At 43.9% G+C, this 25,275-nt stretch overlaps 1 protein-coding gene, 2 long non-coding RNA genes and 2 other non-coding genes across 5 annotated transcripts in view; 2 read left to right on the plus strand and 3 right to left on the minus strand.

Annotated features, from left to right (window-relative positions):
• The window catches only part of LOC141580032 (uncharacterized), a 152,841-nt gene that overhangs the window by 1,333 nt on the left and 126,233 nt on the right, over positions 1 to 25,275 (minus strand). The gene's annotated exons all lie outside the window — the stretch shown is intronic.
• LOC120365487 (small nucleolar RNA SNORA57) lies at positions 1,236 to 1,384 on the plus strand. Its single transcript, XR_005580413.1, has one exon. It is a non-coding gene; the product is annotated as a small nucleolar RNA SNORA57 (small nucleolar RNA).
• On the minus strand, positions 17,118 to 19,776 carry LOC141580031 (uncharacterized). The gene is made up of 2 exons (XR_012512011.1): positions 19,072 to 19,776; positions 17,118 to 18,706 (listed from the first exon to the last, which is right to left on the minus strand). It is a non-coding gene; the product is annotated as an uncharacterized LOC141580031 (long non-coding RNA).
• Positions 19,888 to 25,275, plus strand: part of KDM7A (lysine demethylase 7A) — a 91,677-nt gene continuing 86,289 nt past the window's right edge. The window contains exon 1 of the mRNA XM_039472911.2: positions 19,888 to 20,167. Coding sequence (XP_039328845.1) covers positions 19,974 to 20,167 — 194 coding nt within the window. The 5' untranslated portion in view covers positions 19,888 to 19,973. The remainder of the gene's footprint in view (positions 20,168 to 25,275) is intronic.
• LOC120365492 (small nucleolar RNA Z39) lies at positions 23,695 to 23,754 on the minus strand. Its single transcript, XR_005580417.1, has one exon. It is a non-coding gene; the product is annotated as a small nucleolar RNA Z39 (small nucleolar RNA).

The following is a 25,275-nucleotide window of genomic DNA, read 5'->3' on the forward strand; positions in this document are numbered from 1 at the left end:
CCCTCCCCAAATTCTTCCCTTAGTCCCACTTCCCAGAAGTTTCTGTTTTCAAGGTTTCCTGTTTTAATTTTTTTGATGGTTATTAGAGAACCTGAAATTTGCTTAGATTTTTCTTTCTTGATTTATCAATGCAGAATGTGTCTATGAATTCCCTGCCATGAAAATGAAGAATTCAGGCCAAGCGCGATGGTGCAAGCCTGTAATCCCAACGCTTTGGGAGGCCAAGGAGGGCGGATCACTTGAGCTCAGGATCACTTGAGTTCAGGTCTGCCTGGGTAACATGGCAAAACTCCATCTTTACAAAGAAAAACAAAAACAAAAATTAGTCTGGGGTGTTGGTGCATGCCTGTGGTCCTGGTTACTTGGGAGGCCAAGATGGGAGGATTGCTTGAGGCAGGGAGGCAGAGGTTGCATTGAGCTGAGATCATGCTACTGCACTCCAACCTGGACAGTAGAGTGAGACCCTGTCCAGGCTGGAAAAAAAAGGAAGGAAAGAAGGAAAGAAGGAAGCAAGATAGGAAAGAAGGAAGGAAGGGAATTTAATGCATCTATATGTCACTCATTTTCCCTAAACAGTTTTTATTAGATATATTATTTTGGCTCTTCTATGGTATATTTTACAACTTCAAATAAAATACTGAGATCTTTATTTCTCAATGTATCAAATTCAGGCAGTTCCTACTGACTCTCTCCTGTGGTAGATGCAGTTTGCATATTTTTATTTCTTTTTCACCTTCCATTTCTTTACTAGACTTTTAAAAAAATATATTATCATGGTTTGTAATATTTACATTATGTTCTGTAACCATAATTGTACTTTCCTGTGATTTGACCATAGATTGATTCTAAGAATAAAAATAATCTTAAAAGCTATTACAATATGATAATTATTATTATTTTTCTTTTTTTTTTTTGAGACAGAGTCTCGCACTGTTGCCCAGGCTGTAGTGCAGTGGCACAATCTCATCTCACTGCAATCTCCACCTCCTGGGTTCAAGGAATTCTCCTGCCTCAGGCTCCCGAGTAATGGGGACTACAGGCATGTGCCACCATGCCCAGATAATTTTTCTGTATTTTTAATAGAGACGGGGTTTCACCATGTTAACCAGGATGGTCTGATGGTCTTGATCACCTGACCTCGTGATCCACCCACCTTGGTCTCCCAAAGTGCTAGGATTACAGGTGTGAGCCACCGCGCCCGGCCAATATTGTGATTATTTAAATATCATTCGACCCCCCCTTTTCTTGGCGGGGACCAGGCTTGTGGTCCCGCTCCCCGTAATGTACGGAGGAAGAGGGAAAGGGCTCTGGCACCCTCAGCGTCATGTCTTCAGTGCCGGTGGCTTCCCATCCGCTGGTTCTATCCTCAAACGTCAAGACACCGGAAAGAAAAGAGAGAGAGAGAGAGAAAAAAAAGCATTCACGTTGAACCTATCATGACTGGTTCTATAGAGAAAAATGTAATTCAATGCCATTAAAACTTAGAAGTGTAAAAAAAATCACTGAAACATTAATACCTCAATATCTCCTATTTCCTCTTATTTTTCTTTATTTCTAGGTCATTTTCAGGTACCACTGCTTCTAGCATGAAATACCACTTTCTTTCTTGGAGTCATTCATTTTTTTGGAAGCTGCCAAAATAATTTTTCAAGTAAATTTTCTGAATCTTTACAAATCCAAAAATGTCTCTCTTTATCCCCTTGCCTTGATGGATAGTTTGTCCGAGTATAGAATTCTGGCTTCAAAGTCTTTGCTTCTCAGAACCTGGAAGCAGGGCTGCCTTTATTGGCATGAGAGCTGTGCACTCCAGGACAGAATGTGGCATGAAATACAACAGGCATCGGTGGCTGAGAATGACCTAAAAATAAAGGAGTGAAAGAAAATGAGTGGCCCCATTCTTAGAAAGGCCCCGTGCTTGGTTTAATGACCTGTTATTATCATCTTGAACTACTTATCAAGTTTTGAACAAGGGGTACCACATGTTCGTTTTCATGGAGCCCAACAATGTATAAAGTAGCCCTGTTTGAAAGATATTCAAGCATCTAGCTATGTAAAAGTCTAAAGTAGGTAACATGCTTTCTACTGGAAACTTTTGATATGCATACACATATACATTGTTATCGTTAGGATTCTGAATTTTCACTAAGATGTCCCTAGCTATGGGGCTTATTACCCTGTTCTTGGCATTCAGTGGGCCCTTTTACTTTGAAACTATTCATTTCATTCTTAAGCTTAGGTGTTTCCCCCTCTAATCTTTCTTTAATGTTTTATTCCCTTTCTCTGTTTTCTTTCCTTGTAGAATTAATGTTGGTCTTCCTTCATCTTTTATTGTCTCAATTTTTCTCTTGTATCTTCTATTTTCTTGCCTTTTTGAGTTATGTTCTGGAAGATGTCCTTGCTTTTATTTTCCAAATCACTAATTTGGCCTTTAGCTTTGTTTATTCACTATTCAGCTCATTCACTTAAAAAAAAGTAAATATTGGCAGTCATATTGTTTAGGTTCTTCAAACTTCATGGGGAACAATCAAGTCTTTCAAGTCTTCTTTTTCATAACAGCTTATTCTTGTTGCTTGAAATTTGTGCTCATTTCTCTGAGATTGTTCATTAGAATTAAGAAAAAAATACCAATCACTTCTCTTACTTTCCTGGATCATATTTCTTCCAGGGTGAGCTATTTCTAATTGTGTCTGTTTATCATGTTAGTCCTTCGTTTATACTGCTGATTTTCCTCACATGTCTTTTTTTGTACTTTCATATTTATGATATAAGTTTCTGCTTATTAGTATGTAGTTGGGTTGGGCTTTTGCTGCAGTTTATCAACGTGATTCTTCCCTGAATGGGAACTCTGACTGTGGGATTTAGGTAAGTGGGTGAAGAGTATTTACGGGCATTCTTCTAGTGCAGTACTTGGGCAGTCGACTGGCAGGTTGAGGAACTCAATTATCAACGTAAGAAGGGCTTTATTCTGGGAGAATGGAACCTTAGTCTATTTCTTTCTTTCTTTTTTTTTTTTTTTTTTTTTTTTTTTTGAGACAGAGTTGCGCTTTCGTTACCCAGGCAGGAGTGCAATGGCGCGATCTCGGCTCACCGCAACCTCTGCCTCCTGGGTTCGGGCAATTCTCCTACCTCAGCCTCCTGAGTAGCTGGGATTACAGGCATATGCCACCATGCCCAGCTAATTTTTAGTATTTTTAGCAGAGACGGGGTTTCACCATGTTGACCAGGATGGTCTCGATCTCTTGACCTCGTGATCCACCCACCTCAGCCTCCCAAAGTGCTGGGATTACAGGCTTGAGCCACCGCGCCCGGCTTCTTAGTCTATTTCTATCCTTGTCTGTTACTCCTCCTCCTTCTCTTCATTCTTCATTTACTTGATGTCTGTCGTGGAGCCCTGGAGTTACCTTAAGCCCTGCTGTATTTCTCTTCCAGGTCTCAGCACCCTTAGGAGCCTCCCTCAGACATGTTACCTACTTTCGCTAGAGAGCAGATCTAGCCTTTGCCTAGACCAGTGTTTTCAGTGTGATCCCAGACCAGTAGCGTCAGCACCACCTGGGAACTTAGAAATGTGAATTCTCTGTTTTTCTGGGTTCTCCTAGAACTCTTGGGGTGGGGCTGAACAATCTGGGTTTGAATAAGCCCAAGAACAAGACCAGTGGCTTGAGAACTGGGCCCAAGCAAAGCCCACTGCAGCTATAGTGGCTCTGTTTCCAAGGCAGAGAGGGGAAGCACACTTGCTGTGGGTGGTTCTAGAAGAGCTGTTTAATGAGCTCCCCTGCTGCTTGCCCTGTGGCTCACCCCTTGCCTTTAAACGCATTGGCTGGAGTTTGACGTTTCTCTGAGGCTTTCTCTTTTTTTGAGACAGGGTCTCATTCTGTTGCCCAGGCTGGAGTGCAGTGGTATGAACACAGCTTGCTGCAGCCTCCACCTCCTGGGCTAAAGTGATACTCCTGCCTCAGCCTCCCAGGTAGCTGGGACCACAGGAATGCTTCACCATGCCCAGCTAATTTTTAAATTTTTTGTAGAGACACGCATCTCACTATGTTGCCCTTGCTTGTCTTGAACGCCTGGGCTCAAATGATCTTCCCACCTCTGCCTTGCAAAGTGCTGGGATTACAGGTGTGAGCCACCAAGCCCAGCCTTGTGAGGCTTTCTTGAGAAGACTCACAATTACTTTTGGTGTAGTTTCTCTTTCTTTTTTTAAATCCTTCAAATTTCATCTGCTTTTTAAAAAATAGCAATTTAGCCATAATAATGGAAGGATATAATTAATACATTCAATAGTACTAAATTACTTAGAATAAAGAAAGCAGTCTCTGCTTGCACACTGCACCCTTGCCCAGCCTCCCCACCCCGATGCCACCCAGACCCACTCCCCAGTGGCAACGACTTTGAGCTCCTTTAGCCACTTTCTTTCTTTCTTTCTTTTTTGAGACAGAGTTTCACTCTTGTTACCCAGCCTGGAGTGCAATGGTGCATTCTTGGTTCACTGCAACCTCCACCTCCTGGGTTCAAGCGATTCTCCCGTCTCAGCCTCCCAAGTAGCTGGGATTACAGGCATGTGCCACCATGCCCAGCTAATTTTTTGTATTTTTAGTAGAGACAGGGTTTCACCATGTTGGCCAGGATGGTCTCGATCTCTTGACCTCATGATCCACCTGCCTCAGCCTCCCAAAGTGCTGGGATTACAGGTGTGAGCCACCGCGCCTGGCCCTTTAGCCACTTTCTTGTTATTTAACTCCATATTTCTCGATGAACTATTTATATGGCTCTTTCTCAGTGTCTCAATCTTAGACATTATCTATTGACTTCCAGTGACCATTATTGAAGATTTCACTCTTTCACTCCCTCTTCTCTTTCCTTCATTCTTGGTACAGTTATATTAGATGTTTTGTATGTGTGTGTGGTTTAAATTAATAGCCAGAGTTTAAATGGGATTCACTAACAGACCCCATAGTGTGCTGGGATTGTTTCCTTTCTCTTACAACAATTTGTCCCAAAGTTAAAACTGACTGTTAAAAATTTGCAGCCAGGTGCGGTGGCTCACCCCTGTAATCCCAGCACTCTGGGAGGCAGAGGCGGGTGGATCACAAGGTCAAGAGATTGAGACCATTATGGCTAAGATGGTGAAATCTCATCTCTACTAAAAATCCAAAAATTAACTGGGCGTGGTGGTGCCTGCCTGTAGTCCCAGCTACTCGGGAGGCTGAGGCAGGAGAATCACTTGAACCCCGGAGGCAGAGGTTGCGGTGAGCCGAGATCACACCACTTGCACTCAAGCCGGCGACAGAGCGACACTCAGTCTCAAAAAAAAAAAAAATTGCTTATTTTTAAAAGTGTTTCTTCATTAACATCCCCCAAAATGCTCCTATGTATCTGTCACACTGTTATTATTTTTTTTTCTAATGGTTAAAAGACTATTTCAAACAATTTATCAGTTTTATCATCATTATCATTATTTTGAGATGGGGGCTCACTCTATCACCCAGGCTGAAGTGTAGTGGTGTGATCATGGCTCACTGTAGCCTGCAACTCTTGGGCTCAAGCAGTCCTTCTGCCTTGGCTTCCCAAAGCACTGGGATTACAGACATGAGCCACCACACCCTGCCTGTTTCATTAGTTTTCAATCCCCGGAGACCCACCTTTTGGAGCCTTCTATCCTCTTCAATCTGAGAGATTATTCTCTAGGCCTCTGCTCGCCTCTGATCCTGGGATTTCTTTGTACCATTCTCCCTCATTTCATGAATCTTTGCAGGAAGTATTTAAGCAGCTCAGCATAAAATCACCCTTCCTAGAATTGTGCTACTAATTCCTGACCTTCTGTCCTAATCTCCGTGAGTAGGTCACTGTTTTGATATGTACAAGACAATTTACACCTAGTACCTAACTTTGTTGTTTTCTTAAATAGAAAAACAGCTGTACTGAGGTATAACTGATACACAATAAACTGCAAGTATTTAATGTGGACAAGGTAATGAGTTTGGACATACGCATACTCCCATGAAACCATCACCACAATCAGGGTAATAGACATATCCATCACCTCCAAAACTTTTCTTCTGTCCCTTTGTTCTTCTATCTTCTTGCCCAGGGAAGGTCATCCTACCACTGACTTCTAGCCCCATGAGGGATCTCTCATACCTGCTCATAGACTTCCTTGATGCCAATGGGCACCTCAGATTCTTGAATTTATTGTCCCTTGGATTCCACATCACTGTGCCCTCTTCAGCATATAGAGGAAAAATATAGACTGTAAAGTCACGCAGACCTGGGGTCATGTTTCACCTGCTCCCATGTCTAGCGGAATAATCTTCAGCAAGTGAAGTCTTATTTTCTACGTTAGAGAAGCCCAGGGATCATAATACCACTTGCATGAAGATTGTTGTAAGGATTAAATGAGACAAGATATACTAAGCAGCTTGGAGAGTTCCTGGCACAGAATACTAGCTCTATTTTCCATTCTCTATTATATTGTCTCTGATCCCACTGCCAACACAGCTTTTTCTGCGGTGTCATCTGGTTTTACAATTTCCTTTGGACAATGGGCTTTTTTTTTTTTTTTCCTTTTTGTGACAGACTCACCCTTCTCCATGCATCTGCCCCTCGGTCTGATTCTCCAGCCCCACCTGCCTCCACTTCTCCCATACTTTGATACTTCCCTTTGGCCTCATTCAATAACTTGGTCTAATTTTTTTTTTTTTTTTTTGGACAGTCTCTCACTCTGTTGCCCAGGCTGGAGTGCATTGGCACAATCTCGGTTAACTGCAACCTCCACCTCCCAGGTTGAAGCGATTCTTCTGCCTCAGCTTTTGGAGTAGCTGGGATTAGAGGCGCTTACCACTATACCCGGCTAATTTTTGTATTTTTAGTAGAGATAAGGTTTCACCAGGTTGGTCAGGTTGGTATCGAACTCCTGACCTCATGAATCGCCTGCCTTGGCCTTGCAAAGTGCTGGAATTACAGGTGTGAGCCATTGTACCTGGACTGGTCTAATTTCAAATGAAGAACTTTTCTAGTCTGCCCAATCCTGCTACAAATAAGTGGGTCAAATCAATACTCAGTCACATGTCCATCTTTTTCGGTAGAGATTATTTTCTAGCTCAAAGACGTCCACTGATAAGAGAGATGGAAACAAAAGAGAAATGGAGCAATTTTGCTTTATCATCTGTCAGTATCACACCATCTGCCCCAAGCATCATGCCTACACCTCTCTTGTTCTTTCTTCTCTTTCTAAATATAGATGAAAGAGTCCTTTTCGTTGTCCTTCACTTATTTTGGCAAGGCCCGGCTCATCCTAGGCTTTCATCTTCCTGACACCTTTTCTACAAGTCTGTGCTGCAATTCCATATTTGTTCTTGATAGAATGTCCCTTTCTCTAAGTTCTCTAAAAACCTTGGCTCTTCAGAAATCCCTGTGTACTTCATGCTTAACTCTATGCTCACTGTCTTACTAATCACTTTCTTACAAGCAGGAATAATTTTTGCCTTTTATCCTTCCCTCTCTCTCTCCCTACCTTCCTTCCTTCTTTTTCTATTTTTCTGAGGTGGAGTCTCACTCTGCCGCCAGGCTGGAGTGCAGTGGTGCAATCTCAGCTCACTGCAACGTCCTCCTCCTGAATTCAAGTAATTCTCCTGCCTCAGCCTCCTGAGTAGCTGGAACTACAGGCATACAGCACCATGCCCAGCTAATATTTGTATTTTTAGTAGAGACAGAGTTTCAGCATGTTGGCCAGGATGGTCTTGATCTCTTGACCTCGTGATCCACCTGCCTCATCCTCTCAACCTGCTGGGATTACAGGCATGAGCCACTGCACCTGGCCTCTCTCTCTTTCTTTCCCTCCCTTCTCTCCTCTCATCTCCCCTCCCTCCCTCCTTCGTTCCTTCTCTCCTTCCTTCTCTCTTTCTCTCCTCTTCTCTGATGGAGTCTCACTCTGTCGCCCAGACTGGAGTGCAGTGATGCAATCTCAGCTCACTGCAACCTCCACCTCCTGGGTTTAGGGTATTCTTGTGCCTCAGCCTTCTGAGTAGCTGGGACTACAGGTGCCTGCCACCATGCCTGGTTAATTTTTGTATTTTTAGTGGAGATGGAGTTTTATCATGTTGGCCAGGCTGGTCTTGGATTCCTGACCTCAAGTGATCTGCCATGCCTTTTATTTTTTCCGTGGCATCCAGCATAGTGCCTTACCCAAAACAGGCCTCCATAAAATCCTATGAATCCAGCTTATTTTTGTTACTACATGATAAAGTTGTCCTTTTCAATACACTTTTAAAACATCTTTAAAGCTATTCTTTCTCAAATATATGGGAATACCAACTTCTTTTTCATAACTACCCCTGAATAATAGGGCTGACTATATATTAATGATGATTTTTAAGTACTTAAGCAAAAGATAGTTGGGAATTCTGAAATCTATCTCATTATGAAAAAATATATTAATATTTAGTGGTATTTTACAGCTTTTGTGAAAATTAGAAAATAAAGTTAAAACTTTGAATTCCTTTTGGTTTAATTTCTTAATTAGACCCTATAAAGGAATAAATCTGTGAGACAATAAAATGAAGAGATAGGACTCATAATTTAATTAAATCTATAGATTTATTAGGCCATAAATTAGTTATCCATGGGTAAAAAGGTTTATAAGACATATATGAGGATTTGAAAGACAATGCACATTATCTGAAGATATTACATATATATTTAGTGCTGCAATTTTCAAGTCACAAAAGAATTACTTGGCTGGGCACAGTGGCTCATGTGTGTAATCCCAGCACTTTCTGAAGCTGAGGCAGGAGGATTGCTTGAGGCCAGTAGTTCAAGACCAGCCTGGACAACACAGGGAGACCCCCGTCTCTACCAAAAATAAATAAATAAATAAATAAAAATAGCTGAGCAAGGTGGTGTGAGCCTGTAGTTCCAGCTACTCTGGAGGCTGAGGTTGGAGGATCACACCATTGTACCCCAGCCTGAGGAACAGAGCAAGACCTTGTCTCTAAAAAAAGAAAAAAGAAAAAAAGGAATTATTCATCATTTAGATTCAATTTGAAAGGGAGTCTTTGCATTTTAAAAATATTGGCCAGGTGCAGTGGTTGATGCCTGTGGTCCCAGCGCTTTGGGAGGCCGAGGCAGGTGGATCACCTGAGGTTCAGAGTTCGCGACCTGCCTGGCCAACATGGCGAAACCCCATCTCCTACTAGAAATACAAACATTAGCTGGGTGTGGTGGCACATGGCTGTAATCCCAGCTACTTCGGAGGCTGAGGCAGGAGAATCACTTGAACTCAGAAGGTGGAGGTTGCAGTGAGCCAAGGTACCACCACACTCTAGCCTGGGTGATACAGTGAGACTTTGTCTCAAAAAAACATTGTTTATTAATCATTAGGAGTGACTGTTGATTGCCATCAGTCAGAACCAGGGGTGAATTACCCCTGAAATAAGAATGGAAAAAAATTTATTAGAACATGTGCATAATTCTCCATTACAGTATTTATCAACTTTTACTTTATGCTTATAAAACTGCTAAACACACTACCTTCAGTGCTTCAAATTTCTGTGATTGTTGATATACTAGGGCTTTTTCTGCTGTCTTTCATTCAATCCCCTTTAAAGATACAGGTCTCAGCCTTATTTATTGATAAGTACTACCTTGATGATTTTATGTTTGCCTCTTAAAATGTGAAAAACAAAACACCTACCATTAAAAAAAATCAACACAAAAATCTATTTGAGTTGGGAGTAAACTTTTCTTACATTTCTTGAAAGGTAAAATTATTCCTATTTCATAAATGGGGGGTGAAGGGCATATAATTTCTTTCAATGTTTCAACCTTTAGGATGTCCTTTAGGACAAAACATGCTCTGATCAGCCCCAGTCTGGGTGAGGTGTCCCTCCTCCATGCAACTGCAGCTCTTTGTGTTTTTCTCCTCTATAGTACTGAGTATATTAGGTTGCAATTTCATATTTAATTGTCTATCCTTTTTACAGAATGGGGACCCTTAGAGGACAGAGAATGTGTCTTTGATCCCTGTGTGCTTAGCAACTATCATATGTTTATAGTGGACAATAATCACAAATGAATGGGTGAGTGAATGCATTTTACTTTTAAATGTAGCCAAACCCTCAGGCTAATAACAGATACACACACACACACACACACACACACACACACACACACACACACACGAGAGAGAGAGAGAGAGAGAGAGAGAGAGAGAGAGAGAGAGACAGAGACAGAGACAGAGACAGAGATATATTTCTTTGGATTTAACCATTATTAACAACATGTTATCTGCCCCACCAGGAATTTTTATTTATTTATTTTTTTTGAGACAGAGTCTTGCTCTGTCACCCAGGCTGGAATGCAGTGGCACAATCTTGGTTCACTACAACCTCCGCCTCCTGGGTTCAAACAATTCTCCTGCCTCAGCCTCCTGGGTAGCTGGGATTATAGGGGTGTCCCATCACACCCGGCTAATTTTTGTATTTGTAGTAGAGATGGGGTTTCATCATGTTGGTCAGGCCGGTCTTGAACTCCTGACCTCGAGATCTGCCTGCCTCGGCCTCCCAAAGTGCTCAGATTGCAGGTGTGAGCCACTGTACCTGGGCTCCCACCAGGAATATCCCAAGCTATACCACAGCGCCAGAGAATTCAAAATGGGAAGCCATGACTAGGACCCACATAACTATTCTTTAGTAACTTAGTTGGCATTTGAAACACAGAGATTTTGTAGATAATATATGGAATAGTGTTTTGATGACCAAGGCAATATAGAAATTCAAAGCATTTATGACCGTGGGATAGTTCTAAGCATTAGGTTCCTAATAGGTGAAACTTTAAAAAAAATTGAATATTCTTTATTTTTACAACAGTTTTACGTTTATAGAAAAGTTAAGAAGATCGCGCAGAGTCTGCAATGGACGTATCCAGTAGCCCCTATTGTTAATATCTTACATTAGTCTGATATTTTAATATTTGTTATAATTAATAAACTGATGTTGATACATGTTCATAACTAAAGCCCATAGTTTATTCAGATTCCCTAAGTTGTAACCTAATGTCCATTCTCTCATCCAGGGTCCCATCTAGGACACCACATCACATTTGTCATGTCTCCTTAGGTGATTCTTGGCTGTGACAATTTCTCAGATTTTTCTTGTTTTTCATGACCTTGATAGTTTGAGGAATACTAATTGGATATTTTGTAGAATGTTCCTTTATGAAAATTTGTCCAGAGTTTTTTTCATGGATAGACTGGGGTAAATGTGGAACTTTTTATAAGAAGACAGTGGTTCTCAGATTTTTTCTGCTTCCACACTGATCACCTGTGCAACGTACTCCTATGAGTAACATGTCTCATTAGATTAGGGATAGAGGGATGACGGCACAGCTTTCAGAGGATTTAGGAGACTCTCTGGGTGTGTATATATTAGTCTAAAAAGGTACCCTTTCCATCCCCATTTAGAAGAACCAGTCAGGCATGGTGGCTCACACCTGTAATCCCAGCACTTTGGGAAGCTGAGGCAGGTGGATCACTTGAGGTTAGGGGTTTGAGACCAGCCTGGCCAACATGGTGAAACCCGGTCTCTACTAAAAATACAAAAATTAGCCAGGCGTGGTGGCAGGCACCTGCAATCCCAGCTACTTGGGAGGCTGAGGCAGTAGAATCACTTGAATCTTGGAGGCAGAGGTTGCAGTGAGCCAAGATCACGCCACTGCACTCCAGCCTAGGTGACAGTGAGACTCCATGAAAAACAACAACAACAAATTTTACATTTTTATTTCATAATCCATTTGGGTTATACAACTTAACAAAATAGTGACCCCATAACATTTTGATCTCTGGAAGATGTGCAACTCTAAAAGAGATTATAACAAGAACATAAACTATTGAGATATTCGAAATAGGAAATTATGCAAATATTATTTACTTAATTTCTGGCCAGACTCAAGAAAAAAAATTGTATTTTTAAACTGTTTATTATTAAAAATTTCAAATAGTGCAATAAACACCCATAGACACATATTTATCTAGATTTAACAATTGGGAACACTATTGTATTAGCTTCATTCATCTCTTTCTCCTCATCCCCTTTTTGCTGAATCTTTTAAAGCAAGTGCTGACATCATGTTTTACCTTTAAAAATTTCAACATGAGTCTTCTAAAAATGACATTCTTCTACAAACCATGGTAATGTATCATGCCAAAGAAAATTAGTATTTCCTTAATATCACCTAACATCCAGATTATGTTAAAATTTCAAAATTATCCTTCAAACTGTCTTTTATAGCTGATATTTTAGAATCAGGAGCCATCAAGCTTCATGAATTGTATTATTTAGTTATGTTTCTTAAGACTTTGATATAGAAGAATGTTCATCCCCTCTCCTGCCTTCTCTCTCTCTCTCTCTCTCTCTCTCTCTCTCTCTCTCTCTCTCTCTCTTTCTCTTTCATGAGAAAGGATCTTGCACTGTTGCCCAGGCTGGAGTGCAGTGGCATGATCTTGGCTCATTCTGTTTTTATTTGTTTTTGTTTTTTGACTGAGTCTTGCTCTGTGGCCCCATCTGGAGTGTAGTGGTGTAATCTCAGCTCACTGCAACCTCCTCCTCCTGAGTTGAAGAGATTCTCCTAACTCAGCCTCCTGAGTAGCTAGGACTACAGGCATGCGCCACCACACCCGGCTAATTTTTGTATTTTTAGTAGAGATGGGGTTTCAGTGTGTTGGCCAGGCTGATCTCAATCTCCTGACCTCATGATCTACCTGCCTTGGCCTCCTAAAGTGCTGGGATTACAGGCATGAGCCACCATGCCAGGCCAGCTCATTCCAGCTTTGACCTCCCAGGCTTGATCCGCCTGCCCCTGCCTCCTGAGTAGCTGAGACTACAGGTACCTGCCACCACGTCTGGCTAATTTTTATTTTTTGTAGAGATGGGGTTTTACCATGTTGCCCAGGCTACTCTTTTTTTTTTTTTAATTGCATTTTAGGTATTGGGGTACATGTGAAGGACATGCAAGATTGTTGCATAGGTACACATTTGCTGCCTTCCTTCCCATCACCTGTATCTGGCATTTCTCCCCATGCTATCTCTCCCCAACTTCCCACCCCCACTGTCCCTCCCCTATTTCCCCCCAACAGACCCCAGTATGTGATGCTCCCCTCCCTGTGTCCACGTGTTCTCATTGTTCAACACCCACCTATGAGTGAGAACATTCAGTGTTTGATTTTCTGTTCTTGTGTCAGTTTGCTGAGAATGATGGTTTCCAGGTTCATCCGTGTCCCTACAAAGGACACGAAGTCATAGTTTTTGTTGGCTACATAATATTCCATAGTGTATATGTGCCATATTTTCTCTGTCCAGTCTATCATTGACGGGCATTTGGGTTGGTTCCAGGTCTTTGCTATTGTAAACAGTGCTGCAGTGAACATTCCTGTGTATGTATCCTTATAGTAGAACGATTTATAATCCTTTGGATATATACCAAGTAATGGGATTGCTGGGTCAAATGGAATTTCTATTTCTAGGTCCTTGAGGAATTGCCACACTGTCTTCCACAATGGTTGAACTAATTTACACTCCCACCAACGGTGTAAAAGTGTTCCTATTTCTCCACATCCTCTCCAGTATCTGTTGTCTCCAGATTTTTTAATGACCGCCAGTCTAATTGGCTTGAGATGGTATCTCAATGTGGTTTTGATTTGCATTTCTCTATTGACCAGTGATGATGAGCATTTTTTCATATGTTGGCCTCATGTATGTTGCCTTCTCCTTCTCCTTTTCTCCTTCTCCTTCTCCTTCTCCCTCTTCTCCTTCTCTTTTTTAATGACAACTTTTAAAAGAAACTAAGCTAGTGGTTTTGTGGAATGTTTCACATTTTGGATTAGTCTACTTCCTTGTAGTATCATACAACTTGTTGCTCTATCTCTTGAATTTCCTGTCAACTGGACATTAAGTCTTAAGGTTTAATTACATTCGGGTTAAACTTTTTTGGCAAGGGTACTTCCTAAGTGATACTATGTACTTTATATTGTATCCTTTGTAATGCCTGGCTACATTGTGATTCATTGTCCTTACTAATGTCATTTATCTGCTTTGCTTTTGTTTATACTTTCTCACTTTCATTAACATTTACACTTTGAAAGCATTCAACATGACAGTCCTCCTTTAATAACATCTTAACCTCGGGCTGTCAGTTTAGAATCTTTCCAGCTCCTGTGGTAGCAGCAAAGAAAATCAGGCTGTGAATAAAGCTGCTGAACTCTTGTGTGCTGGGTCCTGCATCCCCTACTGGGATCTGCTTTTCTTCCTCCCAGGACCATGATATATTCCTTCAAGACCGACTCCCCACAGGGAGTCTTTTCTGCCCAGACATCATCTTTTTCCCTCTAGTTCAGTAAAATTAAAATTTCCCGGTCTTCCTACCACAACTTTAGCCAGGCTAGTTAATTTGTGTAGTTAATTCCTGTTTTGTTAATCTGATGAACAGGTTATAGGGAGGATCAAGTCATGTCAAGTGCTATGTAAGAACAAATCACTCTCATTTAATGCATGTCAATGATTTAATGTAGCATTCCCAAAATATGTAATTTTTGTTTTTCTTTTCTTTCTTTTTTTTTTTTTTGAGATGGAGTCTTGCTCTGTTGCCTAGGCTAGAGTGCAATGGCACAATCTTGGTTCACTGCAACCTCTATCTCCTGATTCAAGTGATTCTCCTATCCCAGCCTCCTGAGTAGCTGGGATTACAGGCAACTGCTATCATGCCCGGCTAAATTTTGTATTTTTGTGGAGATGGGGTTTCACCATGTTGGCCAGGCTGGTCTTGAACTCCTGACTTCAGGTGATCCCTTTGCCTCGACCTCCCACAGTGCTGGGATTACAGGCCTGAGCCACCACACCTGGACAGTATGTTTGTTTTCTAAGGAAGAGAATAGCAGATGCAGTTGTGGGGATAGACCAGTGTCATTAGTAGTAGGAAGGAGAATTGTTAGTTTGGAGGAAACCATTCCTTGTCAGAGAAATGAGGTTATGTGAAGAAGTGGAGTGTTAAAAACAAACAGAACCGCCTAGATGTGATGTGAAAATTAAGAGAGATCTGTGAGTATTGGAGAAACCACAAAGGAGAAAGGGAGAGGGAGTCCCACCGTCATTGTCAACTGATGCTGGCATGGAGCTGGATGCCTTTCAATATATTTTTCCTTTTGAAATTCTGTCCCCCACTTGTTTTTGAGACAATATTCTCCTGGTCTTCTCACCTAACTCTTCAGCTGCTCTTCATAATAGAGCTGTCCTATTATTATTAATGAACAAGTAGCAAAATAATTATTCAAAATTACAGTTAGTAGCTACATGGCTTATCATATGCTAAGAACTGTGCACAGTATGTTATCTTAATGCACCCAGCCCTGTGAAGCAGATTTGCTTACTATTCCCATTAAAATGAGAAAACTAAAATCCAAGTGTTAATAAGTTGTCACAGAGGTAGTAGGTTGTGAATCTAAAACCATGAGCTTAATTACGATGTATGGGCCTTGCCACTAAAATGTTGGCATCATACAGAGTTCTAGCCTTAATCCCTTCCTTCCCCAAATCAAATCTTAGTGTTTACAATTTCTCTAACCTTTCCTTACAGACTTGTATACTTTACAGTATGTTTATTCTTTACTGATCTCTTCACGTACTTTTAAAACTAACTGCATTTCCAAGCTGGAGATTAATTAAATAGACTGGGCAGAAATGCACAGTATTCTTTTCTCCAAATCCTATCAGGTGGCATGTAATCTTGATTTGTCCCATTTTTGATGGCACTGGAGCATTTGATTAAGATGGTGTCTGCCAAGCTTCTTAACACTGAAAAGTTAAACTAGTTCCCTTTGTAATTAATCAGAATTTTGTTGGGAGAGCCTTTAAAAGTATGAAAATATTCCAGTGCTTATCAAACTTTCAATTTATGTATTTCTTTACACTGGTATAGTTTCCTGTATTATTCAATGGGTTTGAATACATGATTTTTTTTTTTTTAATGTTGAAGTACAAATTGTCTCCGATTTGGATGGTGTCCTTTAGACATGCCTCATTATTCTTTGAGCATGTCCTTATTTTCTGGTACTACAAGAAGCTCCAGGCTCATCCTGTACCTTCTCTTCTCCAGTCCTGGAATCAACTATTTTGCCAAGAAGAAAAATGAAGTGGAGAATGGTATTTAGAAGCTAAGACCTAGGCTAAATGTTCTCATTGTTTTGTGGTGTCACTACTCCCAGGTCTTCTCAATGGAGAGGGTATGTATGTACATATACACTTATTATTTATTTCTACAAAGAGTGATAGATTGATACCTCCATTACCAGTGCATCACCAAAGTTTTCTCTTATTTGTAATTCTCTTCCTGAACAGTGAGAAACCTGGCTCCCATTTTCCTTAAAATATTGCCGGTCATGTGTTGCATAATGACATTTCTGTCAATGATGGACTGCATATTATGATGGTGACCCATAATATATTTTTATTCTCCCTTTTCTAAGAAACACAATTTCTTACCATTGTGTTATAAATGCCTATGTATTCAGCACAGTAGCATGCTCTATAGGGTTGTAGCCTAGGAGTGATGGGCTACATCATCTAGCCTAGGCGTGTAGCTAGCTATACCAAACAGGGGTGTGCAAGTACATTCTATGGTGTTTGCACAACAATGAAATTGCCTAATGATGCATTTCTCAGATCTAACTGTGTTGTTAAGCAACACGACTGTATTTCATCAGTCCTCTTGTACATAACTGTATCAGTTTGTTCTTGTGTTGCTATAAAGAAAATCTAAGACCAGGTGCAGTGGCACACAACTGTAATCCCAGCACTTTGGGAGGCTGAGGTGGGTGGATCACCTGAGGTCAGGAGTTCAAGACCAGCCTGGCCAATATGGTGAAACCTTGTTTCTACTAAAAATTAGCTGGGCATGGTGGCAGGCGCCTATAATCCCAGCTACTCAGGAGGCCGAGGCATGAGAATTACTTGAACCTGGGAGGTGAACGTTGCAGTGAGCCAAGATTGCACCATTGCACTCCAGCCTGGGTGACAGAGCAAGAATCTGTCTTAAAAAAAAAAAAAAAAAAGAAAGAAAAAAATCAGAGACTGCAATTTGTAAAGAAGAGAGGTTTAATTGGCTCATGGAAGGCAGGCTGTACAGGAAGCATGATGCTGGCATCTGCTTGGCTTCTGAGGAGGCCTCAGGAAACGTAGAAATCATGGCTGAAGACAAACTGCATCACGTGGCTAGAGCAGGAGCGAGAGGGAGGAGGTGCCGCATACTTTTAAATGACAAGATTGAGAACTCACTCGTTATCACGCGGACAATACCAAGTGGATGGTACTAAACCATTCATGAGAAATCCACCCCCATGATCCAGTCAGCACCCACGAGGCCCTACCTCCAACATTGGGGATTACAACTCAACATGAGATTTGGGTGGGGACACAGATCCAAATCATAACGATAACCCATCTCTCGTTGTTGCTGCTGCCTCCTTCTCCACTTGGCTGCCTTCTTCATACCCCTGCATGCCCACTCCATGTTAATATCCCAAGGCCAGGTGGCCCCAGAGGACACCCTATACCAGACTGATTTGGTACTCTTTAGCCAGATTTCAACAAGACAGCTTTGCTTGCCTTCTTTTCACTGCTACATTGTCCCGACAACACACACCTTCTACAAAGCACATTTAAAAAATATATCGTCTTGGCTGGGCGTGGTGGCTCACGCCTGTAATTCCAGCACTTTGGGAGGCTGAGGTGGGTGGATCATGAGGTCAGGATGTCGAGACCATCCTGGCCATGAAACCCGTCTCTACTAAAATACAAAAAAATACAAAAAATTAGCCGGGTATGGTGGCATGCGCCTGTAGTCCCAGCTACTCAGGAGGCTGAGGCAGGGGAATCGCTTGAATCCCGGAGACGGAGGTTGCAGTGAGCTGAGATGGTGCCACTGAACTCCAGCCTGGCTAGAGCAAGACTCCATCTCAAAACAAAACAACACAACAGTGTCTTTTTGCTCCTTATAAAACCTCTGTGAGGTAATGAAGGTATTATTATCCATAATTTTTCTTTCAACAGATCATCAGGGATCTAGTTCAGGAGAAATGGAGTGACTGGCCTGAGGTCACACAGCTTATAGAAAGCAGAACCTGAGTGCATGAGTCTTTCCACTCCAGCAATATGTGATGCCTATGCCGAAATTACAGTCACTTTCTTTTTTCCTCCAGTAGAATTATGTTTCAAACTTATTCAGCGTATGGTAGGCTATGATTTCCAGCCTTTCCTTTTCCTGCTATATATTTGCCAAACAGTGGTGTGGTAGAAAAACGAATGGTTGCACAATTGAGAAACTTAAACTCTTCAGGTAGAGCTCTAATCTATGAGACTTCAGGCAAGTTACCAGCTTCCCTCAACTATAAAAAGATTAGGCAGGACGAGGTAGCCCACGCCTATAATCACAACACTTTGTGAGGCAGGCGGATCAATTTAAGTCAGGAGTCTGAGACCAGCCTGGCCAACATGGTGAAACCCTGTCTCTACTGAAAATACAAAACTTAGCCGGGCATGGTGGCACACGCCTGTAATTCCAGCTACTTGGGAGGCTGAGGCAGGATGATCCTTTGAACCCGGGAGGCGGAGGCTGTAGTGAGCCAAGGTCATGGCATTGCACTCCAGCTCAGGCAACAAGAGTGAAACTGCCAAAAAAAAAAAAAAAAAAAAAAAAAAAAGATTAGAATAGATCAGCGACTCTGCCTGGGGATGGGGATGGGTGACAGGACACTTCCTCCTCCCCTAACAAAAGTTACCTAGGGAGCTGTAAGGCTGTCCCCACTGATAGAAATGCCAGCAGAAATTCAGCTACAAATACTCAATTCAATAATCTTTAACATCCCTTCCAAGCCACATAGTTATTATTCTAAAGCAATGTTTCCTACTCATTATTTGTCTGCTGTTTTTATCCTTCACTTTATCATCTTATATTTGGCTCCCAATTTCATCCATTGAAAAATTATTGATTGTGGTATCCCTCTTCCGAAGGAGAAGTCACTTAGAATTTTACCCGTCTTCCCAACTTGGGAATCGGAACGGTTTGGAGCTAGGTCTTCTCCATCCCTCTCTCCATTTCAAGGTTGGTCCCTCCCGGAGGACGACAGCGCTGGATTCCTCTCTGGGACAGCCCTCCCGCAACTAACAGTGGCTCCATCAACGCTCTGGTTTCCTCGCTGCTCGGTGGGAATTCGGGTGGGACGTTTTCCAAAGTTTAACTGGATTCCACGGCACGTTCGTCCCCTCGGAAAGGCACAACCGGCTCGGCGTGTCAGCGTGGCTGGACCCACGCTGGGTGCGGGGCCGCAGCTCCGGTTCTCGCTGGGCGGCTGCGGAGGACTGGGAGATTCTCCTAGCGAGGCGAGGCGACCCCGGCAGGAGGAAACTTCCCCGCTTGCCCTCCTCCGGACGGGGCGCCGCGTCTGCCCCGGTGCACTCCGCACGAACTTCCCCGGCCTCGGCGCTCGCTCCGAAAGAGCCGAGCCGGCTCCTCGCACGCTCCCGACGTCCCCCTCCGGCTGCGGTCGCGCGCCCGCCACCGCCACCGCCACCACCGCGCGTGTCCTCACGGGGCCTCAGCTCCCTCAGCCTCCACCGCCTCCCGCGTGCCCTTCAACGGCTCCCTCCGCCCGGCCGCCGCGAAAGGGAACGCGAAGCGCGCGCCAGCGCCGGAGACGTGCGCGAGACGCACGGCCCCGCGCCGAGCGCCGGAAGCAGCCGGGCCGGGGCCTCGCGCGTGGCGCGCGCCGCCTCCTCCCCCTCCGCCAGCCGCCGCGGCCTCGCGCGCGCGCACTGAGGCGCCGCCGCCGCCGCCGCCGCCGCCGCGGCTGCTGCAGGAGGCGGCGCTGGCTGGCGGCTGCGCTCGCTCCAGTCGGAGAGCGGAGCAGCGAGCGAGCGTGTGTGTGTTTTTTAAAGATGGCCGGAGCGGCGGCGGCGGTGGCCGCGGGAGCAGCAGCTGGAGCCGCCGCGGCAGCCGTGTCGGTGGCGGCTCCGGGCCGGGCCTCGGCGCCCCCGCCGCCCCCGCCCGTATACTGTGTGTGCCGGCAGCCGTACGACGTGAACCGCTTCATGATCGAGTGCGATATCTGCAAGGACTGGTTCCACGGCAGGTAAATAAACCCCCTCCAGCCCCGCCGCCGCCGCCAGCGCCGGCCACCGACCAACCGCCGCCGCTGCCGCCAGCCGTCCGCGCCTCCCTCGGGCCGGGCCGCCGCGCCGCGCCCAGGGTCCAGGGGGCCCGGGCGCTAAGCCCCCGGGCCGGGCAGCGGTGCGCGCGGGGCCCCGGGCTCGCCGGGCGCCGAGCGGGCTCCAGAGGGGAGCCGGTGGGCTCGCCTGGCCCGAGCGAAGAGTCGCCACAACAAACAGGAACAAAGGGGGCCGGTGGCGAAGTTGGCAGGGGGAGCCCGGGGCGAGGGGACGCGGCCGGGCGGGCGCGGCGGGGGCGGCGGGCGGAGCGCCGGTTGGGCCCTCAGCCCCTCGGCAGCCAGTGCCGCCGCCGCCCCGCCCCGCCGCGCCCGGGGCTCCGGCCCCGAGTCGCCGGCCACTCGGCCGGCCGCCGCGCCTGCCTTCCTTCCGGGCGGCGATGGGCTCGCCCCGGCTCTGCGTCTCTTCCGCGCCGCTAGTCCCCATCGCGCACCCTTCCCCGTCTTTATGAAACTTCCTGGGGCTGTGGGACGGGGGCGGCGGCGGGCCCGGGAGGCGACCGCGCCAGTCAGGCTCGGCGGGTCTCCGCGGAGTAAACAGAGCAACAGATGAGGCACTCGCTCTCGGGGACTTGAAAGGTGCTGGGGGAGTTTGGACTGGGCCCCCGGCGGGCGGCAGGTTGACCCGGGTCTCGGCCCTGGGCCCCCGCACACCCCGGGGTCGCTGGGGCTGGGGCAGATGGAGTGGGCGGCAGGGCTCGAAGGGATCGCTTCTCCGGACCCCCTGGGTCGCCCTCGCGCCGCGGCTCAAACTTTACAAAGAGTGCAGTTGCTGTCGCCTGAGGACGGCGACACCGGGACCGCCCGCGGCTCTGCCCCGGGCGCGGGTGCCGGCGAACTTGAGTCCGCTCGGCGGACGCTGCGGGGCCGGCTGGCTGCGGCGGCGGCGGCGGCGGCGGACGCTACCCTCTGATTCAGCCACCGCCACGCTCGGGGTTTGACGTTTGAGAGCTCGGGCCGCCTCCGCAGCCAGGCCGCCGACTCGTGTGTTTTGTAATCAAAGTGTGAGGCTAATAAAGGGCGGCGCCACAGCCTCTTGACTCCGGCGTGGGAGGGATTCGCAGGCATTTAAACAAAGAAACTAGTTGGGGTTGGGCTCTCAAAGTCCTTATTTGGGTGTTGTGGCAAAGCTTGCGGTCACGTTTAGGTGAAGCCGGTTTCCCGGGCCCCGTTTGGTGGTGTCTCCTGGCGAGAGCACGCTCACGAGTAATAGCAGATATGGTGACTGTGATTGTAGGAAGTGTCTTTTGATTGACAGCAGGACATTTAAATACAGCCTCCGATCCCCCCTCCTCAATTTTACAGAAACACTACTCGACCAGGCCAGATGTCTTAGTCTCCCTCTACTGGTCCAGGGAGAGAAAACCATGTAAACCACAATGTTCTTTGCAGTGTTTAGTGCTAGGTATAGTTAAGTTTTACTTAATTTTCAAGTACAGTTTTACTTAATCAGTTTTCAGGCTAGCCGATTCTGACAACAGAAAACTAGACACAACAAATTATCACTTTAAAAGAAAGGCAGCGTCCTTGTTTCGTATGAAGATACTCTTTAGCAGTCTTGTATATTCAATTCTATTTCCACATCCTCTGTTTCCATAACATATTGTACGTAACTAGAATAAAGATTATCTGAACATTTAGCTTCTATATAGAATAAAATCAGAATCCTTGGTGATTATGTAAATGCTTATTTTTTTCAAGAACTATTTTTTGAAATTTGAGGCGGTTTAAGCTGCATAAGAAATTTGTCTCATTATGCAGTGCAGATTTGATAGGCTACTACATTTTAGACTAGCATTGTATTTACCTTAATTTAGGTTACTCAACACTGTAACCATGAAAAGCCTCAGGTATTTGATGGAGAATTTTGTAATACATTTAAGTATACACTTGTAAATAGGAGAAATTAAAGAGGAAATACAGAGGGCTTACAAGAAGGAGAGAGAGCAAGGCCGAAACAAATACGCTCTCTCTGTTTTGACATATAAATTTGTATATGTCAAAGTTTAATTTTTTTTAATTATTATTTTTTTAATTATTATTTTTTAATTTTTTAAGGTCTCGCTATGTTGCCCAGGCTGGAGTGCAGTGGCTATTCACAGGCACGATCCCACTACTGATCAGCACGGGAGTTTTGACCTGCTCTGTTTCTGACCTGGGCCGGTTTACCCCTCCTTAGGCAACCTGGGGGTCTCCCACTCCCTGGAGGTCACCATATTGATGCCGAACTTAGTGCAAACACCCGATTGGCATAGCGCACTACAGCCCAGAACTCCTGGGCTCAAGCAGTTCTCCCATCTCAGCCTCCCGAGTAGCTGGGAGCACAGGCACGTGCCACCGTGCCCGGCAAAGTTTAAATTCTTAAGTACTGGTGATTTGGGGTCTGTATGTTTTTCTCATGATTAATATGTAAGTTTAATTCTTAAGTACTGGTAATTTGGGCTAAGTTTTTCTCGTATTTACTCTGATGTTTACCATGAAATGAGTGTTTTTTTTGTTTTTTGGAACACAGCAAAATGTTACTTTGTATTATTAAATATCTTTTGCTTCCATCATAATTGACCCTTAAAGGGCTAAGGTGTGTCTTTACCATGCTCAGATTTAATTGGAGCAGAGGCAGTCCATCTTTAGAGGAAGGAGGAGGAAGTTGGATACAGAGAATTGCCATTGCCTGGATAATTTCTCGTTAACTTTATTTCTTCAAGTAGAAGGACTTTTTAAAAGTTGGGGAATCAGTAAATTTTGATATATATAAATTTTAGTTTACTGTGCCTGGCGCTTCTGACATAAGGAAATCTGAAAAGTTGTTGCCCTAATTTCTTGTGACAAGAGAAGGAAGGCCTGTCCTTGATGCTTTTCTGTCAGGATGTAGGGTGAATGGAACCAGCTTCTTCCAGTCTGAGGCTGTCAGGCTTTAGCTGCATCCTGAGTATGCAGGAATTCCCATCCGTCCATCTGCCTAAGCCTTTTTGGAAGTGAGAAGAGAACACTTGCCAGGCAGAGTACTGTGTATAATTGAACTCTAGGGGCAGTGAACTGAGGAATTAACAGGATTTTGCTGGGAATGTTCTGTCTAACCTAGAGATGGAGTTCTTTCTCCCTGAGTTCTTGGTGGACACAGTGAACATGTTTCCTGATAAGGCCCATTCCCTTATCTCCAGGCTGGATGTCTTTCTTTAATACTTTAATATCATCCTATGCAAAACTGCCTCACTACCCTAATTGAATTGTATTACAGTTTCTGTTTTCTTCCTGTTAAATGTAAACACCATTGTTTAGTAACCTTCAATCACATTTTTTAGTTGATAAAAGCAATGTATTATAGAAAAGTTGGAAAGTGCAGAAAGTATAAAGGATATGGAACTATTCCTGTCTTCAGTGATTACCATTATTTTATTAATAACGTGGTATGTATTTACATCCTTTTTATTTTTTTCATCAGAAAGCGTTTACAGTATCATGACATTCATACTGATTTGCTTCATCACATGCATATATCCTTTTTAAAAGAACAAAACTGGAATTCTTTCTATGCATTCCACTGTTACCTTTTTTAATTGATGCATACTTTTTCCTATATCTTTAATGTTCTTTGAAAACATTTTTAGTGGCTACATAGTGTTTAATTTCACAGAAGTACAATATATTTGAAAATAATTCCCCTGTTGTTATTTAGCTTGTTTACTACTTTTTCTTATGTTTACTAATGATATGATTGACATCCTAAATAAATTATGTGGGCATTAAATTATTTTCTTAGAATAAATAAAATGAGTTAATACATATAAAACACTCAGAAGAAGACCTGGCATGTGCAATTTCTCAAGAAATTTCCTTGAACTAGTATTACTGGTTCAAAGAGTATAGATGTTTTTAGGCTACTTGTGCCTATTGCTACACTGTCTCCTAGAAAGGTTATGCCAATTTATATTCTCACTAGTGCTTTCTAGTTCCCTGCATCCTCCCAATCTAAGGTATTATTAACCAGCCCCTGCCAAAACAAACAAGAACTGCTAATCTGTAGATAAGTCAGTATTACCATCAAAAGACACACCCAAGCCTGTTCATGGCAGCATTATTCATGTTGTCCCTAAACTGTAACCTAAATGTCATCAACAGTAGATTGGATACATTGTAGTACAGTCATAAAATGGAATACCAAGCTGTAAAAAAGAATACACTATGGATGCACACAACATGAATGGATCTCATACATATAAAGTTGAACACAGAAGCCTGGTACAAAAGAGCATAGTGTTTGATTCTGTTTATGTGAAGTTCAAGTACAAGCATAATTGGAGCTAGGAGTCAGAATAGTGTTTACCTTTTTGGGGGGTATTGGCTGACTTTCTGAGGTGCAGAACATGTTATTTTTTTGAGACAGAGCCTCACTCTGTTGCGCACTCACTGCAACCTCCGTCTCTTGGATTCAAACAATTCTCCTGCCTTGCCCTCTGAGTAGCTAGGATTTCAGGCACGTGCTACCACACCTGGCTACTGTTTTATTTATTTTTTTTATTTTTAGTAAAGATGGGGTTTCACCGTGTTTGCCAGGATGGTCTCGATCTCCTGACCTTGTTATCCGCACAACTTGGCCTCCCAAAGTTCTGGGATTACAGGGGTGAGCATCTGCACCCGGCCATATTCTTTCTTGGGTAGTGGTTATATGAATGTGTACAGATATAAAGATTTGTTGAGCTGCATGTGCACTGAAGTTTGTTGTTGTTGGGAGATGGGGGTCTCACTAGGTTGCCAACCCAGGCTGGTCTTGAACTCCTGGGCTCAAGCAATGCTTCTGCCTCAGTCTCTCAAGTAGCTGGGATTACAGATGTGCCATGCACCCTAAAAATTTGCCAATTTGTTAACTGACACAGTATTTTAAAAGTTGTTTCTTGATTCTGTCTTGAATGAGATTCTTATGTTTTGTCATTGAATATGATGTTAACTTTTGCCAAGAGTCTGTAGTATACCAGGTGCTAGGAATATAGCAATGAATAAAACAAAGTCCTTGCTCT

This window comes from Saimiri boliviensis, chromosome 10 (assembly GCF_048565385.1).
Source record: "Saimiri boliviensis isolate mSaiBol1 chromosome 10, mSaiBol1.pri, whole genome shotgun sequence".
NCBI lineage: Eukaryota > Metazoa > Chordata > Mammalia > Primates > Cebidae > Saimiri > Saimiri boliviensis.